Below are 15,845 nucleotides of genomic sequence, written 5' to 3' on the forward strand. Positions count from 1 at the left end.
GAAGAAATATCTGGTGGTCTATTTGTTTCAGGTCAACAATGATATTACTAAAATAAAGGGAAAAAGTCACATGATTATCTCAACAGACAGAAAAAATTACTTAAAATCCACTACCCTTTCATGATAAAGAGACTTAATGAACTAGGAATATAAGGGAACTTCCACAACATGATAAACAGAATCTATAAAACGCCCACATCTAACATCTACTTAATGATGCAAGATTGATTGCTTCCTTTTAAGATAAATAACAAGAAAGGAATATGCATTCTCACCACTTTTCTTCAACATTGTACCTGAAGGTTATAGCCAAGTCAACCAGGCAAAAAAAAAAGAGGGGAAAAAGACATCCAGGTTGGAATGGAAGAAGTAAAAATATTCACTATTCAGATTCCATGATCTTGTCTACAGAAAATCCTAAGTAAGGAATCCACAAAAGAAAAAAAAAACAACAACAACACTCCACTAGAACTAATAAGCTCAGCAAGATTATAGGATACAAAATCAATATATACAAAAATCAACTGTATTTCTATATAGTAGCAAATGAGCAATCCAAAAATAAAATCAAGAAAAAAATTCCATTTATTGTAATGTCAAAAAGATAAAAAAGTTAGAAATAAAATTAACAAAGGAAGTAAGAATCTAGAGCTTTCCACATAGGAAACTACAAAACAACCTTGAATAAAATCTAAAAAAGAATTAAATGGAAAAAGAAAAAAATCCTGTGTTCATGGATTAGAAGACCAGGCTTTTTCTTGCTTTCTCCAGAAATTATCAAACAGATACTAAAATTCGTATGGAAACGCAAGAGATCTAAAAAAGCCAAAATAATTTTTGGAAAAATAGTTAAAGGACTCAAATTTCCCAATTTCAAAACTTACTACAAAGCTGCAGTAAAAAAGACAGTGTGATATTGGCATAAGAACAGAAACATAATAGAACAGAATTTTGAGTCAAGAAGTAAGCCCTAACATTTATAGTCAATTGATTTTCAGCAGGGTGTCAAGGCAATTCAGTGAGTAAAAGATTGGTTTTTTTCAACAAATGACACTGGGACAACTGGCTATTCACAAGTAAAAGAATGAAGCTGAACCTTTTTCATACACTACACATGAAAATTAACACAAAAGCGTCCAGAAACCGAAATTTAAGCATTAAAACTATAAAACCCTTAGGAAAAAACATAGGAATAAATCTTTTTAACCTTGGCTTAGGCAATGGCTTCTTAGATATGACATCAAAAGCACACACAACAAAAGGAAAACATAAAAATAAATATTAAAACTTTTGTGCTTCAAAGGGTACCATTAAGAAAATGAAAAGGCAATTCATGGAATAGAAGAAAAAATTGCAACTACTATATTTGATAAAGGATTAGTATCTAAAATATATAAAGAATCATTACAACTCAACAATAACAAACAAAATTTAAGATGATAAAGAAGAGGTAAAGCCAGTCAGCCAGCCATAATGAGTCAGTATTGTTCACCTGGGTTTTTGATAACAAGCGATAAAACCTGCTTACCATATTAAATTCAAACTTTCCCCAAACTTAAAAGATTCACCACGATCTTGCTTCACACAAACTTACTTACTTCTTGAGTCCAGCATGAACCTAGTCAGTCTGAACTCCATGGCCGACTTATTTTCACCTGAATGATAGTGCTCATAGTGTTACCTAACTCAGTAACTTTCCTCTGGCCCTCCAAGTTTCTAACTTTGCTTTCATTTTTTAGAAGTAAAAAATTGAGTAATGCCTACTTTGAAGCTGCCTCTAAACTACTGCATACAGATAATATCTCAGGCTTTGTGAGTGTAAGCTCTTTGAGAAAAGAAGCATTATGCTTCTTTTTTACCTTTCAGAGACCCTGCTGCCGTTAAGTCGCTTCAGTCGTGTCCGACTCTGTGCGACCCCAGAGACAGCAGCCCACCAGGCTCCCCCGACCCTGGGACTCTCCAGGCAAGAATACTGGAGTGGGTTGCCATTTCCTTCTCCAATGAGTGAAAGTGAAGTCGCTCAGTTGTGTCTGACTAGTAGCGACCCCATGGACTGCAGCCTACCAAGCTCCTCAGTCCATGAGATTTTCTAGGCAAGAGTACTGGAGTGGCTTGCCATTGCCTTCTAAAACAGGCTAAATACTTATCATTTAGATGATCCATTCACTTAAATTACTTTTCAAACTTTCCTCTCTATTGATAAGTTTCAATGGATAGATAGGATTTATATGTAGTCATAATGGTTTGTTGTTGTTGTTGTTTAGTTGATAAGTTGTGTCCAGCTCTTTTAGACCCCCATGTTCTATAGCCCACCATGCTCCTGTATCTGTGGGATTTCCCAGGCAAAAATACAGGAGTAGGATGCCATTTCCTTTTTCAGGGGGTCCTCCCAATCCAAGGATTGAACTTATGTCTTACACACTGGCAGGTGGATTCTTGACCACTGAGCCACCAGAAACTGTAAAACACTGTAATTAACTCTGTAAAAGGCCTGTAATTTTCAAATATCTGAACATACAAGTATGTACTGATTCAAGTTTTCTTTTGGTTTCTTCACAGAACTATCTAGCCTCTTGCTTCAGTCTTTAGTAGCTGCTCTCAAGGCATGTTTCCTTCAGTTCCTTTCCTAGGTTGATGTCCTCTTTCTGAGAATCATCTCTTCCTTTTTTCATCCTCCTCAGCTTATTTTGTGGGCTTCTTCAGGTGGACTCAGTGGTAAAGAATCCACCTGCCAATGCAGGAGACACTGGAGACATGTGTTCAACCTCTGGGTCAGGAAGATCCCCTGGGGCAACTCACTCCAGTATTCTTGCCTGGAGAATTCCATGGACAGAGGAGCCTGCTGGGCTACAATCCATGGGGTTGCAAAGAGTCAGACACAACTGAGTACACACGCAGGCACACAACTTATTTTATAAAATCATACATTCCAGTAGCTTCTTAAGAAAGGACACATGGAAGAAAAATGTTTTAAATGCTTGCATTTGACATCTAATTGACCATTTGATTAAATATAGAATACCAAGTTAAAGATTTTTTTTCCTCAAGATTTAAAGGCATCGTTTCACTGTTTACTACCTTAAGAGTTACTGCTGAGGAGTCTGGTGACATTCTAATTTTATTTCCTTTCTGGTGATGTATTTCTCCCTTCTCTGGGAAGTTTAAAGATTTTTTCTTCACTTTTGGAATTCTCAAATTTCACAGAGATATAACTTGGTCCATTCCCATTCATTGTGATGAGTATTGGATGAGCCTTCATTATAAATAAATGTGTGGCTAAGAGTGCTAGCTAGTCACCATAATCCAGTCTCCCTTTCTCCCATAGTATCTGGATGTACGTGCGTGTAATCATGCTGGATTTTTGCAGACTTCTTTATAAATATGTGTTGCCTGAGGCCAAGATCCTCCAATAATATGTGGGTGAAGTGATGTATACAACTTCCAGGCCTGGTCAAAATAATTTCCCATAATTGTTTCTCTATGCTTTCTCCCTTCTTCCTGTGAGTAGTAATGGCAATGAAAGAGCACCGTGGAAGGCATGTTTTGAAGATGACAGAGCCTGCTGTCATCCTATACCTCTGAATAATCACATGGAGTAGAGCTACCTACTGACCTGAAAACTTGCTCTGTTAAAGGAATTGTTTATTCCTTTAAGTAAACTTCTGTGTTTGAGCTATTATCTGTTTGAAATTATTTGTTAGCAGTCAAGAATACCCTTTAGTGTCCTCCTAAAGGATTTTTTTCAATGATTCCCCCACTGTCTACAAAGTAAAATCAAACTCCTGACTTATCTCAATCTACCTTATTGATCCCTCCTCCACCGGCCAATTGCCCAGTTACTTCGTTTCATTAACTCTACACTTCTACTAAAGAGAACATCTGTCTGTTAGTCACTGTCGTGCCCAACTCTTTGTGACCCCATGGACTGCAGCCCACCAGGCTCCTCGGTCCATGGGATTTTCCAGGCAAGGATACTGGAGTGGTTTGCCATTTCTTCCTCCAAAACAGAATATGGTCCTACATATATTCCATATTTACCTCTATCTGCGCCTGGTTATACTGATCCCTTCATCTAGAATGGTCTTTCATTCCTTCTCCATATATCCAAAATTCACGGATTTCAAGACCTACAAATGCCACTTCTTCCATGAAGTCTTTTCTGTTCCTCCAACTTATTCCTTTTATGAATCCTGGTGAGACTTAATATTCTCTAATAAACTGTCTCATTTGTTTTTCATTTGCCAATGAATCTGTTTTAATACCTGCCAGTCCAAATATTTCTAAGGGGAGGATTCTTATCTGATTCAGCTTTATGTAGTCCTGAGTACCCAGCACAGTATCTTTCAGAGAGCAGGAATTCAATAAATATTTGTTAAATATAAAAGAAAAATGAATTCATGGAATATCAATTCTAAATATTTCTACTACCATTTTTAGATTAATAATATCCACTATCAATCGCAGCCCAACCTCTGTTCTTATTAGTAGAGTTGGATTTGATGTGATTTTATCATTTGGAACATGTAAATAGTTGAGTTCATAATGACAGCATACCTGGCAGTATCCAATTTTGGGATTTCTGAATGCATAAGCAGTAAGTACCCGCCTCAGAGCAGATATACCAGTGTCACTCTGAAAAGCTGGATGCTCAGGCAAGGAGCGACGCAAATCACGCTCAATTTCTTCAGTAGCCAAGTTGTAGGTCCCTAAGGACTGCTCAACCACTTCAGCATAATAGCCAGGATTAGCAGCCATGTCATTAACAGCACCTGTATAGATGATTACATTGACACACAAAAGAAGAGTAATATAAAAAAAACTACTATTTGCATATATACATGAAGAACTGGATTGCTTTTAAATTTAGCTCTATGCTCAACTGTTATCTGAGTACAAATAAAATGAAAAGCTTCACAGTATACAGCAATCATAGAAGAAAAAGAAATGAAAGGAATCCAGATCAGAAAAGAAGAAGTAAAGCTCTCACTGTTTGCAGATGACATGATACTGTACATAGAAAACCCTAAAGATAGTATCAGAACATTACTAGAGCTAATCGGTGAAATTAACAATGTTTCAGGATACAGAATCAATACACAGACATCACTTGCATTTCTATATACTAACAATAAAAAATCAGAAAGAGGGAATCAATCCAATTCACCACTGCAACAAAAACAAAATAGCTAGGAATAAATTTGCCTAACTTATATGCAGAGTACATCATGAGAAATGCTGGACTGGAAGAAACACAAGCTGGAATCAAGATTGCCGGGAGAAATATCAATAGCCTCAGATATGCAGATGACACCACCCTTATGGCAGAAGGCGAAGAGGAACTAAAAAGCCTCTTGATGAAAGTGAAAGAGGAGAGTGAAAAAGTTGGCTTAAAGTTCAACATTCAGAAAACTAAGATCATGGCATCTGGTCACATCACTTCATGGGAAATAGATGGGGAAACAGTGGAAACAGTGTCAGACTTTATTTTTTGGGGCTCCAAAATCATGGCAGATGGTGACTGCAGCCATGAAATTAAAAGATGCTTACTCCTTGGAAGAAAAGTTATGATCAACCTAGATAGCATATTCAAAAGCAGAGACATTACTTTGCCAACAAAGGTCCATCTAGTCAAGGCTATGGTTTTTCTAGTGGTCATGTATGGATGTGAGAGTTGGACTGTGAAGAAAGCTGGGCGCCGAAGAATTGATGCTTTTGAACTGTGCTGTTGGAGAACACTCTTGAGAGTCCCTTGGACTGCAAAGAGATCCAACCAGTGCATTCTGAAGGAGATCAGCCCTGGGATTTCTCTGGAAGGAATGATGCTAAAGCTGAAACTCCAGTACTTTGGCCACCTCACTCATGTGAAGAGTTGTCTCATTGGAAAAGACTCTGATGCTAGGAGGGATTGGGGACAGGAGGAGAAGATGACAGAGGATGAGATGGCTGGGTGGCATCACCGATGAGATGGCTGTGAGTTTGAGTGAACTCCGGGAGCTGGTGACGGACAGGGAGGCCTGGTGTGCTGCAATTCATGGGGTCGCAAAGAGTCGGACAGATATTCCATGTTCCCAGGTAGGAAGAATCAATATTGTGAAAACGACTATACTACCAAATGCAATCTACAGATGCAATGTGATTCCTATCAAATTATCAATGGCATTTTTCACAGAAATAGAACAAAAAATTTCATAATTCATATGGAAACACAATTCATATGGAGACCCCAAATAGCCAAAGCAGTCTTGAGAAAGAAGAATGGAGTTGGAATAATCAACCTTCCTGACTTCAGATTATATTACAAAGCTACAGTCATCAAGACAGTATGGTACTGGCACAAAAACAGAAACACAGACCAATGGAACAAGATAGAAAGCCCAGAAATAAACCCATGCACCTTATTTTTGACAAAGGAGGCAAGAATATACAATGGGGCAAAGACAGCCTCTTCAATAAATGGTGCTGGGAAAACTGGACAGCTACATGTAAAAGAATGAAATTAGAATACCTCTTAACACCATACACAAAGATAAACTCAAAATGGATTCAAGACCTAAATGTAAGATCAGAAACCATAAAACTCTTAGAGGAAAACATAGGCAGAACACTTGATGACATAAATCAAAGCAAGATCCTCTATAACACACCTCCTAGAGTAATGAAAATAAAAACAAAAGTAAACAAATGGGACCTGTTCAAACTTAAAAGCTTTTGCATAGCAAAGGAATCTATAAGCAAGGTGAAAAGACAACTCTCAGAATGGGAGAAAATAATAGCAAATGAAACAACTGATAAAGGATTAATTTCTAAAATATACAAACAACTCATACAACTCAATGCCAGAAAAACAAACAACATAATAAAAAAGTGAGAAAAAGACCTAAACAGACATTTCTCCGAAGAAGACATACAGATGGCTAATACATGAAAAGATGCTCAACATCGCTCATTATTAGAGAAATGCAAATGAAAACTACAATGAGATATTACCTCACACTGGTCAGAACGGCCATCACCAAAAAGTCTACAAGTAATAAATGCTGGAGAGGGTGTGGAGAAAAAGGGAATGCTCTTGCACTGTTGATGGGAATGTAAATTGATAAAGCCACTATGGAAGATGGTATGGAGATTCCTTTAAAAACTAGGAATAAAACCACCATATGACCCAGCAATCCCACTTCTAGGCCTATACTGTGAGGAAACCAAAATTGAAAGAGACACATGTATCCCATTGTTCACTGCAGCACTATCTACAATAGCTAGAACATGGAAGCAACCTAGATGTCCATCAACAAATGAACGGATAAAGAAGCTGTGGTACATATTCACAATGGAATATTACTCAGCCATTAAAAGGAACACATTTGAGTCAGTTCTAATGAGGTAGATGAACTTAGAACCTATTATACAGAGTGAAGTGAGTCAGAAAGAGAAAGATAAATACCATATTGTAACATATATATATGGAATCTAGAAAAACAGTATTTAAGAATTTATTTACAGGGCAACAATGGAGAAAGAGACATAGAGAATGGTCTAATGGACATAGGGAGAGGGGAGGAGAGGGTGAAATGTATGGAAAGAGTAACATGGAAACTTACATTACCATATATAAAATAGATAGCCAATGGGAATTTGCTGTATGGCACAGGAAACACAAACAGGGGCTCTGTATCAACCTAGCGGGGTGAGATGGGGAGGGAGATGGGAGGGAGTTTCAAAAGGAAGGGGATATATGTATACCTATGGCTGATTCATGTTGAGGTTTGACAGAAAACAGCAAAATTCTGTAAAGCAATTATCCTTCAACAAAAAATAAATTTAAAAAAAAAAAGGAAAAGCTTCACACTAAAACCTCTAACATCAGGACACCAATCTTATCCAAAAGAGTAACATTTTCATGAAATGTCATTTCCCCTTAACTTTCCTCTGACACTAGAGGTTCCCATTCCATCCCTTCCAGTTAGCTATATATTGCCTCATAAACTAATCTGCTCAGGCACTGGATGTGTGTATATAAAGGTAAGTACACATAACTATTGTACTCTGTTTGACTAGTCTGAACTCATGATGGGATGACGAGTAAGACTTTGTTCTAGCTACCTTTGTAATTATTTTTATTGGGGCATAGTTAATGTCTGTTAAATGAATAAAGTAAGTAAGTGTAATACCTGAAAAAAGCATCCAGAGCTCTCCTCTTAAGGTCTCTGGAATCCCTCTTACAACCAGATCTCGAGTCTTTTTGGTCCGAAACATGCTAACACCACGTCCACATTCTGAAAATAGAATGTTCCAGGACTGTTCCTTCATCTTTTCTTTCAACTATTAAAAAAAAAAATCAAAGCAATTAAACATGGTGAGAAATCAACTTAATTTGAAATTAAGTTTCAAATAACTTGACAACTTTCTTCACCAAGAAACAACACCTATGAAAAATAAGAACATAGAAAGTCAAAATCGGTATTCACAGATGGGCTAACCACTGGAATACTGTCATCACAAAAATCTTCTAAACCCATGTGAGCATAACAGCTTTAATTTACTATTTTAGTTCTTAGCTAAACTCACGTTAAAATGGGAAAATCAGGACACTTAGGAGGTAAAACTTTGAACCATCATTCTCACCAATCACTCCAATTAGGATTGACTGTCAGAAATCAATGCAAATATACCCAAGATTCAACTTCCATCTTAATTCTAGACAATAGTCATATTTTGTATCTGCTAGAAAATCTTTTCCAGCCCTAAAAGAAGAATTTTCAGTTGCAATACCTTCTAGTCTAATATTTTTACTTTTAATCAATTGTTTCAATCCATAGATTTAAATATTTTGTTTTCCTACCATTTTGGAATCAAGAGTCTCCAAATTCTGAGGGTGAAATACTGTCATTAAAGCTTCAGTGTTCACAGTTTTGCTGCATTCTCTCTGACATGTCAAAGACTGTACGTCAGTATCATCAGATGGGTCTATAGAATCAGAACTAACAGGAACCTGGAAAAGAAAGAATATAATTGTTCCAAATGTATGCCTAAAAGTTTCTGCAAGAGGAAAAAGTGCTAATGTTCTATCTGTCATTTAAGAACCATGATTTATATACATAATAAGTATTAATGCAATGTCTCAGAAGAACATTGTTTTTCTATCAAAATTAGAGATGTCAACAAACCAATGTCAAGAACATCAAACTTAGGACCTTAGTGAATCAATTCCTCTATATGGGCAATAAAATACTAGCAAAATATTAAAGAGCAAAAACTGTTCAGAACACTGGAAATTAACCAAAGGTACAGAATGAACTGAAAAGTATCAATTAAAAAAAAATTATTGAACCTCAGTAAGAACACCAGTCTGTTAAGTTTTAACTGGAGGTTATTCCCATCCTCCCTCCCTTCCAAGTTCAAAGGTATGGTAGTCATGAAAGTCAGCACTATCACAGCCAATGGATCTCTTGGAGGTTCATTAAAAGCCCCATCCCCAGAACACAGTTAATATTTTCACCGAATTAGTAGCTACCCAGAAAACTCCATTCCCAGGGTGTTGTTACCATTGGATTTGACTCAGAGCTCAGTTCAGTACAGTTCAGTTGCTCAGTCATGTCCGACTCTTTGCGACCCCATGAATCGCAGCACGCCAGGCCTCCCTGTCCATCACCAACTCCCAGAGTTCACCCAAACCCACGTCCATCGAGTCAGTGATGCCATCCAGCCATCTCATCCTCTGTTGTCCCCTTCTCCTCCTGCCCCCAATCCCTCCCAGCATCAGAGTCTTTTCTAATGAGTCAACTCTTTGCATCAGGTGGCCAAAGTACTGGAGTTTCAGCTTTAGCATCATTCCTTCCGAAGAACACCCAGGGCTGATCTCCTTCAGAATGGACTGGTGGGATCTCCTTGCAGTCCAAGGGACTTTCAAGAGTCTTCTCCAACACCACAGTTCAAAAGCATCAATTCTTCGGTGCTCAGCCTTCTTCACAGTCCAACTCTCACATCTATACATGACCACAGGAAAAACCATAGCCTTGACTAGATGGACCTTAGTTGGCAAAGTAATGTCTCTGCTTTTCAATATGCTATCTAGGTTGGTCATAACTTTTCTTCCAAGGAGTAAGCGTCTTTTAATTTCATGGCTGCAGTAACCATCTGCAGTGATTTTGGAGCCCAAAAAATAAAGTCTGACACTGTTTCCACTGTTTCCCTATCTATTTCCCATGAAGTGATGTGACCAGATGCCATGATATTCGTTTTCTGAATGTTGAGCTTTAGGCCAACTTTTTCACTCTCTTCTTTGACTTTCATCAAGAGGCTTTTTAGTTCCTCTTCAATTTCTGCCATAAGGGTGGTGTCATCTGCATATCTGAGGTTATTGATATTTCTCCTGGCAATTTTGATTCCAGCTTGTGCTTCTTCCAGCCCAGCGTTTCTCATGATGTACTCTGCATATAAGTTACATAAGCAGGGTGATGATATATAGCCTTGATGTATTCCTTTTCCTATTTGGAACCAGTCTGTTGTTCCTTACCTGCATATTCAGAGCTCAGCTCTTTGTAAAAAGTACTTTCCTCAGGGCAATCTGCTGATAATGTCACAGCTGCCTAAGGCTATGATATCAATTTGGAGCAAACAAGAGCCTGGCTAAAATGTTAAAGAAAGGCTTTGAAAACCAGATGGCCATAAGGGAACTTTGAAAGATTCCAACATATTATTGGGAATCTGAAAGTATGCATGAGTATACAAGACTGTGAACCTGCCCAGGAACAAGATGGGACAGGAGAAGGCCCCAGTTACTCAACTCAGGCTGATCTTGGAAATAAGAAATGAAAACTAAGGCTGACTATAAACTGCCTAAAGTATGAGGAATACCTTTACACAAAGATCCCCTTGGTAGAAGGTGGAGAACCTAATGGTTCAAGGCATTTAAGGACATCTCTGACCCATCATTGGCTGACCACTCATTTATAATGACTGAGGGGGTGATCTGAAGAAGCCAGGCTTAAAAATACACACAAGGGGCTTCCCTGGTAGCTCAGTGGTAAAGGAGAAACAGAAGACAATGCAGGAGACACGGGTTTGATCCCTGATCCAAGAAGATCCCACATAATGTGGAGCAACTAAGCCTGTACACCACAACTATTGAGTCTGTGCCACAATGAGAAACCCACACACTGCAATTAGAGAGCAGCCCCTGCACGCCACAACTAGAGAAAAGCCCTTGCAGCAACGAAGACCTAGCACAGCCAAAAAAAAAAAAAATTAATTAAATTATTTCTTAAAATACAAACAAGAATTATTTTTCGAAAAACAACAACCAACAAATGTCCCTGAAGGGCCTCACTTCTTAGACTTTTTTAAACTAAGAATAGAAACCAGCTATTATACATATATTCAAAGAACTAAAGGAAACTGTTTAAAAAACAAATAAAGGACTCAGTTAAAAAGTAGGTAAAAGACCTAAGCAGAGACCTCACCTATATATATATATATATATATATATATATATATATATATATATATATATATATATATATATAAAGATGACAATCATATGAAAAGATGCTCAATATCATATACCTTTCAGTTTAGTTCAGTTCAGTCGCTCAGCCATGTCCGACTCTTGGCGACCCCATGAATCATAGCATGCCAGGTCTCCTTGTCCATCACCAACTCCCGGAGTTCACTCAAACTCACGTCCATTGAGTCAGTGATGCCATCCAACCATCTCATCCTCTGTTGTCCTCTTTTCCTCCTGCCCCAATCCCTCCCAGCATCAGAGTCTTTTCCGATGAGTCAGCTCTTTGCATCAGGTGGCCAAATACTGGAGTTTCAGCTTCAGTATCAGTCCTTCCAATGAACATCCAAGACCGATCTCCTTTAGGATGTACTGGTTGGATCTCCTTGCAGTGCAAGGGTCAAGTCAAGAGTCTTCTCCAACACCACAGTTCAAAAGCATCAATTCTTCGGCGCTCAGCCTTCTTCACAGTCCAACTCTCACATCCATACATGACCACTGGAAAAACCATAGCCTTGACTAGATGGACCTTTGTTGGCAAAGTAATGTCTCTGCTTTTCAAAATGCTATCTAGGTTGGTCATAACTTTTCTTCCAAGGAGCAAGCGTCTTTTAATATCTTTAGTAAGTAAGTAAGTAAAGTCACTCAGTCGTGTCTGACTCTTTGTGACCCCATGACTGCAACCCACCAGGCTCCTCAGTCCATGGGATTCTCCAGGCAAGAATACTGGAGTGGGTTGCCATTTCCTTCTCCAGGGGATCTTCCCGACCCAGGGATCAAACCCAGGTCTCCCGCATTGGAGGCAGATGCTTTAACCTCTGAGTCACCAGGGAAGCCCCTTAATATCTTTAGGTAACTGCAAAGTTAAAGAGTGAGATACCATTTCATACCTATTAAAATGGCTAAAATCCAGGATACTGGTAACACCAAGGGCTACTGAAGATGTGGAACAAGAACTCATTGCTGATGGGAATACAAAGCAGTACAGTACTTTAAGAGATGGTGTGACAGTTTCTTATAGAGCTAAACATAGGGTTACCTTATGATTCAGCAACTGTGCTCCAAGGGACATATCCAAATAAGCTGAAAACTTACATCCACACAAAAATCTGCACATGAATGTTTATAGCAGCTTTATTCATAACTGCCAAAACCTGGAAGCAACTAAGGTATCCTTCAATAGGTGAATGGATAAACACTGCTATTATACATATATTATACATATATTATATATATCCAAATATATCCAAAAAAGGAATACTTTTCAGCAATAAAAAGACAGGAACAATCATCACAACTAAGAGCTGGTTTTTTTTTAAAGAGAAACAAAACTGATAAACCTTTAGCTAGATTTACCAAGAAAAAAAGAGAATTCAAGCAAAATTAGAAATGAAAGAGACTTTGTCTGATGACACAGAAATTAAAATGATCATAAGGACTACTATGACTGATTATATGCCAATAAATGGGATGACATTGAAGAAACACACAAATTCCAAGAGACATACAATCTACCAAGATATAATCATAAAAAATAGGAAATCTGAACTTAACCAATGATATGTAAGGAAACTGAATCCAATACAAAATCTCCCAACAATAACAATAAAAATCCCTGGCTTCATGGGTGAAATCTGTCAAATATGTAAAGAAGAATTAATGCTAATCCTCAAACTCCTCCAAAAAATTAAATAGGAGTCAACACTCCCAAACTTCTTTTACAAGGCCAGCAGTCCCCTGAAACCAAAGCCAGATGGGAACACTACGAGAAAAGAAAACTACAGGCCAAAAATTCATGATGAATACAGATGCAAAAATTCTCAACAAAATACTGGCAAACTGAATTCAACAGCACATTAGAAGGATCATACACCATGATCAACTATGATCTCTGGAAGGCAAGGATGGTTCAAAATATACAAATCAATAAAATGAATTAGAATAAAAGACAAAAACCATATGATCATTTCAATAGATGCAGAAAAATTATTTGACACATATTCAACATCCTCTCACAATAAAAACTTTCAATAAACTGTATACAGAGAAACATACCTCAATATAATAAAGGCTATGTGTGACAAGCCCAAAGCAAACATCATACTCCATGGTGAAAGGTTAAAAGCTTTCTAAGATTAAGAACAAGAAAAGGGTGCCCACTGTCACTACTACTATTTAACAAAGTACCATACATCCGGGCCAGAGAAACTAAGCAAGAAAAACAAATGAGATATAACTACACACTTGTTAGAATGGCTTTTATCAAAAGACAAGAGTTAAGTCTTGGCAAGAATATGGAAAAAAAGAGAGCACAAGCACAGTTTGTGATGATGCAAATTGGTGCTGCACTATGGAAAACATGTATGAAGGTTCCTCAAAAAAATTAAAACTAGAACTACCACTTGGGGACTTCCCTGATGGTACAGTGGTTAAGAATCTGCCTGTCTTAACATAGGAAGGGGACACAGGTTTGATCCCTGGTCCGAGAAGATTCTGCATGCTGCAGAGCAACTACTGAGCCTGTCCTCTAGAGCCTTTTCTCAGTATATATTCAAAGGAAATGACGTCACTATCTTCAGTTGATAACTGCACCCCATATGTTCACTGCAGCATTGTTCACAAAAGCTAAGACAAACCTAACTATTGACAGATTAATCAACAAAGAAAATGCGGTATACAGATAAACAAAATATTATTCAGCCATAAAAAGGAAGTTTTGCAATGTGCAACAATATTGACAGACATTAAGGGCGCTACACTAAGTGAAATAAATCGGACAGAGAAAAACAAATACTGTATGATCTCACTTATATGTGGAATCTAAAATAGCCAGCTTTACAGAAGCAGAGTAGAATGGGGGTTTGCAGGGGCTAGGAAAGGGGGAAATGAAGAGATGTTGGTTAATGTGTACATACTTCTAGTTTATATGAGAAATAAACTCTAGGAATCTAATGTTCTAGGAATCTAATGTACAGCATGATGACTATAGTTATTGATAATGTATATCTGAAAGTTGCTATGAGAGTAGAATTTAAATGTTTTCACTATAACTACAAAATTGTAATTACATGAGTGGGTGGTAAGTGAAAGAACTTTACTGTGATAATCATTTAATTGATATATAAATTGTATAAGTTTGAGATGTATGATGTGATGATTTGATACACAGATATATTAAGGCCCATTTTAATATATCTGTGTATCAAATCATCACATCATATATCTCTTACACAATTTGTCAATTATCACAATAAATCTGGAGGGGAGCGGGGAAAGAACCTAGCAGTTCCTTACATAAATTGTTGAAGTTTAACAAGTATCTGTTGAATTTTTTTTAATTTAAAAAATGAGATATCAAACCACAAAAAGATATGGAGGAACCTTAAATGCATACTGCCAAGGAGTCACTCTGAAAAGAATACATATGTTATATAAAATTTTGGAAAAGGCAACCCTTCATTCATAAAACTAGGATCATGGCAGCTGGTCCCATCACTTCATGGCAAATAGATGGGGAAACAATAGAAAGAGTGAAAGACTTTATTTTCTTGGGCCCCAGAATCACAGTGGATGGTGACTGCAGCATGAAATTAAAAGACACTTGCTCTTTGGAAGAAAAGCTATGACAAACCTAGACAGCATATTAAAAAGGAGAGACAATACTTTGCTGACAAAAGTTCACATGGTCAAAGCTATGGTTTTTCCAGTAGTCATGTATGGATGTGAGAGATGGACCATAAAGAAGGCTGAGCGCCAACGAATGCTTTCAAACTGTGGTGCTGGATAAGACTCGAGAGTCCCTCAGACTGCAAGAGATCAAACCAGTCAATCCTAACGGAAATCAACCCTGAATATTCATTGGAAGGATTGATGCTGAAGCTGAAGCTCCAATACTTTGGCCACCTGATGCAAAGAGCCAACTCATGAGAAGAGACCCTGATGTTGGGAAAGATTGAAGGCAGGAGGAGAAGGGGCCAGGCACTCAGTGGACATCCATTTGAGCAAGCCCCAGGAGATGGTGAAGGACAGGGAAACCTGGCATGCTGCAGCCCATGGGGTCTGAATGTTGGACACAACTAAGCAACTGAACACACAACACAGAAGGGTTGAAAGTTAAAGAGGATTCAGGGAAAGTTTAAAAGGACTATTCAAAACAACGTCTGAATATAAGGGTAGGACAGAAGAATCTTAGAAAGGGGAAAAAAAAAACATTAGTGAGTATATGTCCTGTGTTACAACACTTTCTTTTTTAAAAAAGCTTGTTTTGACAAGTATGGATCTGACTCTACGATCCCATGGAATACAGCTGGCCAGGCTCCTCTGTCCATGGCATTTGCCAAGCAAG

General features: G+C 37.8%; 1 protein-coding gene across 3 annotated transcripts in view; it reads right to left on the reverse strand.

Annotated features, from left to right (window-relative positions):
- TBC1D8B (TBC1 domain family member 8B) overlaps window positions 1-15,845 on the reverse strand; it is a 76,128-nt gene that overhangs the window by 25,634 nt on the left and 34,649 nt on the right. For all 3 annotated transcript variants that reach the window (XM_042242586.2, XM_012107605.5, XM_042242587.2), the window contains exons 8-10: window positions 8,840-8,989; window positions 8,169-8,319; window positions 4,555-4,769 (exon numbers count right to left, since the gene is read on the reverse strand). In XM_042242586.2, the coding sequence (XP_042098520.1) occupies window positions 4,555-4,769; window positions 8,169-8,319; window positions 8,840-8,989 (516 nt within the window). The remainder of the gene's footprint in view (window positions 1-4,554; window positions 4,770-8,168; window positions 8,320-8,839; window positions 8,990-15,845) is intronic.

The sequence above is a fragment of the Ovis aries genome, chromosome X (genome assembly GCF_016772045.2).
Source record: "Ovis aries strain OAR_USU_Benz2616 breed Rambouillet chromosome X, ARS-UI_Ramb_v3.0, whole genome shotgun sequence".
NCBI classification, from domain to species: domain Eukaryota; kingdom Metazoa; phylum Chordata; class Mammalia; order Artiodactyla; family Bovidae; genus Ovis; species Ovis aries.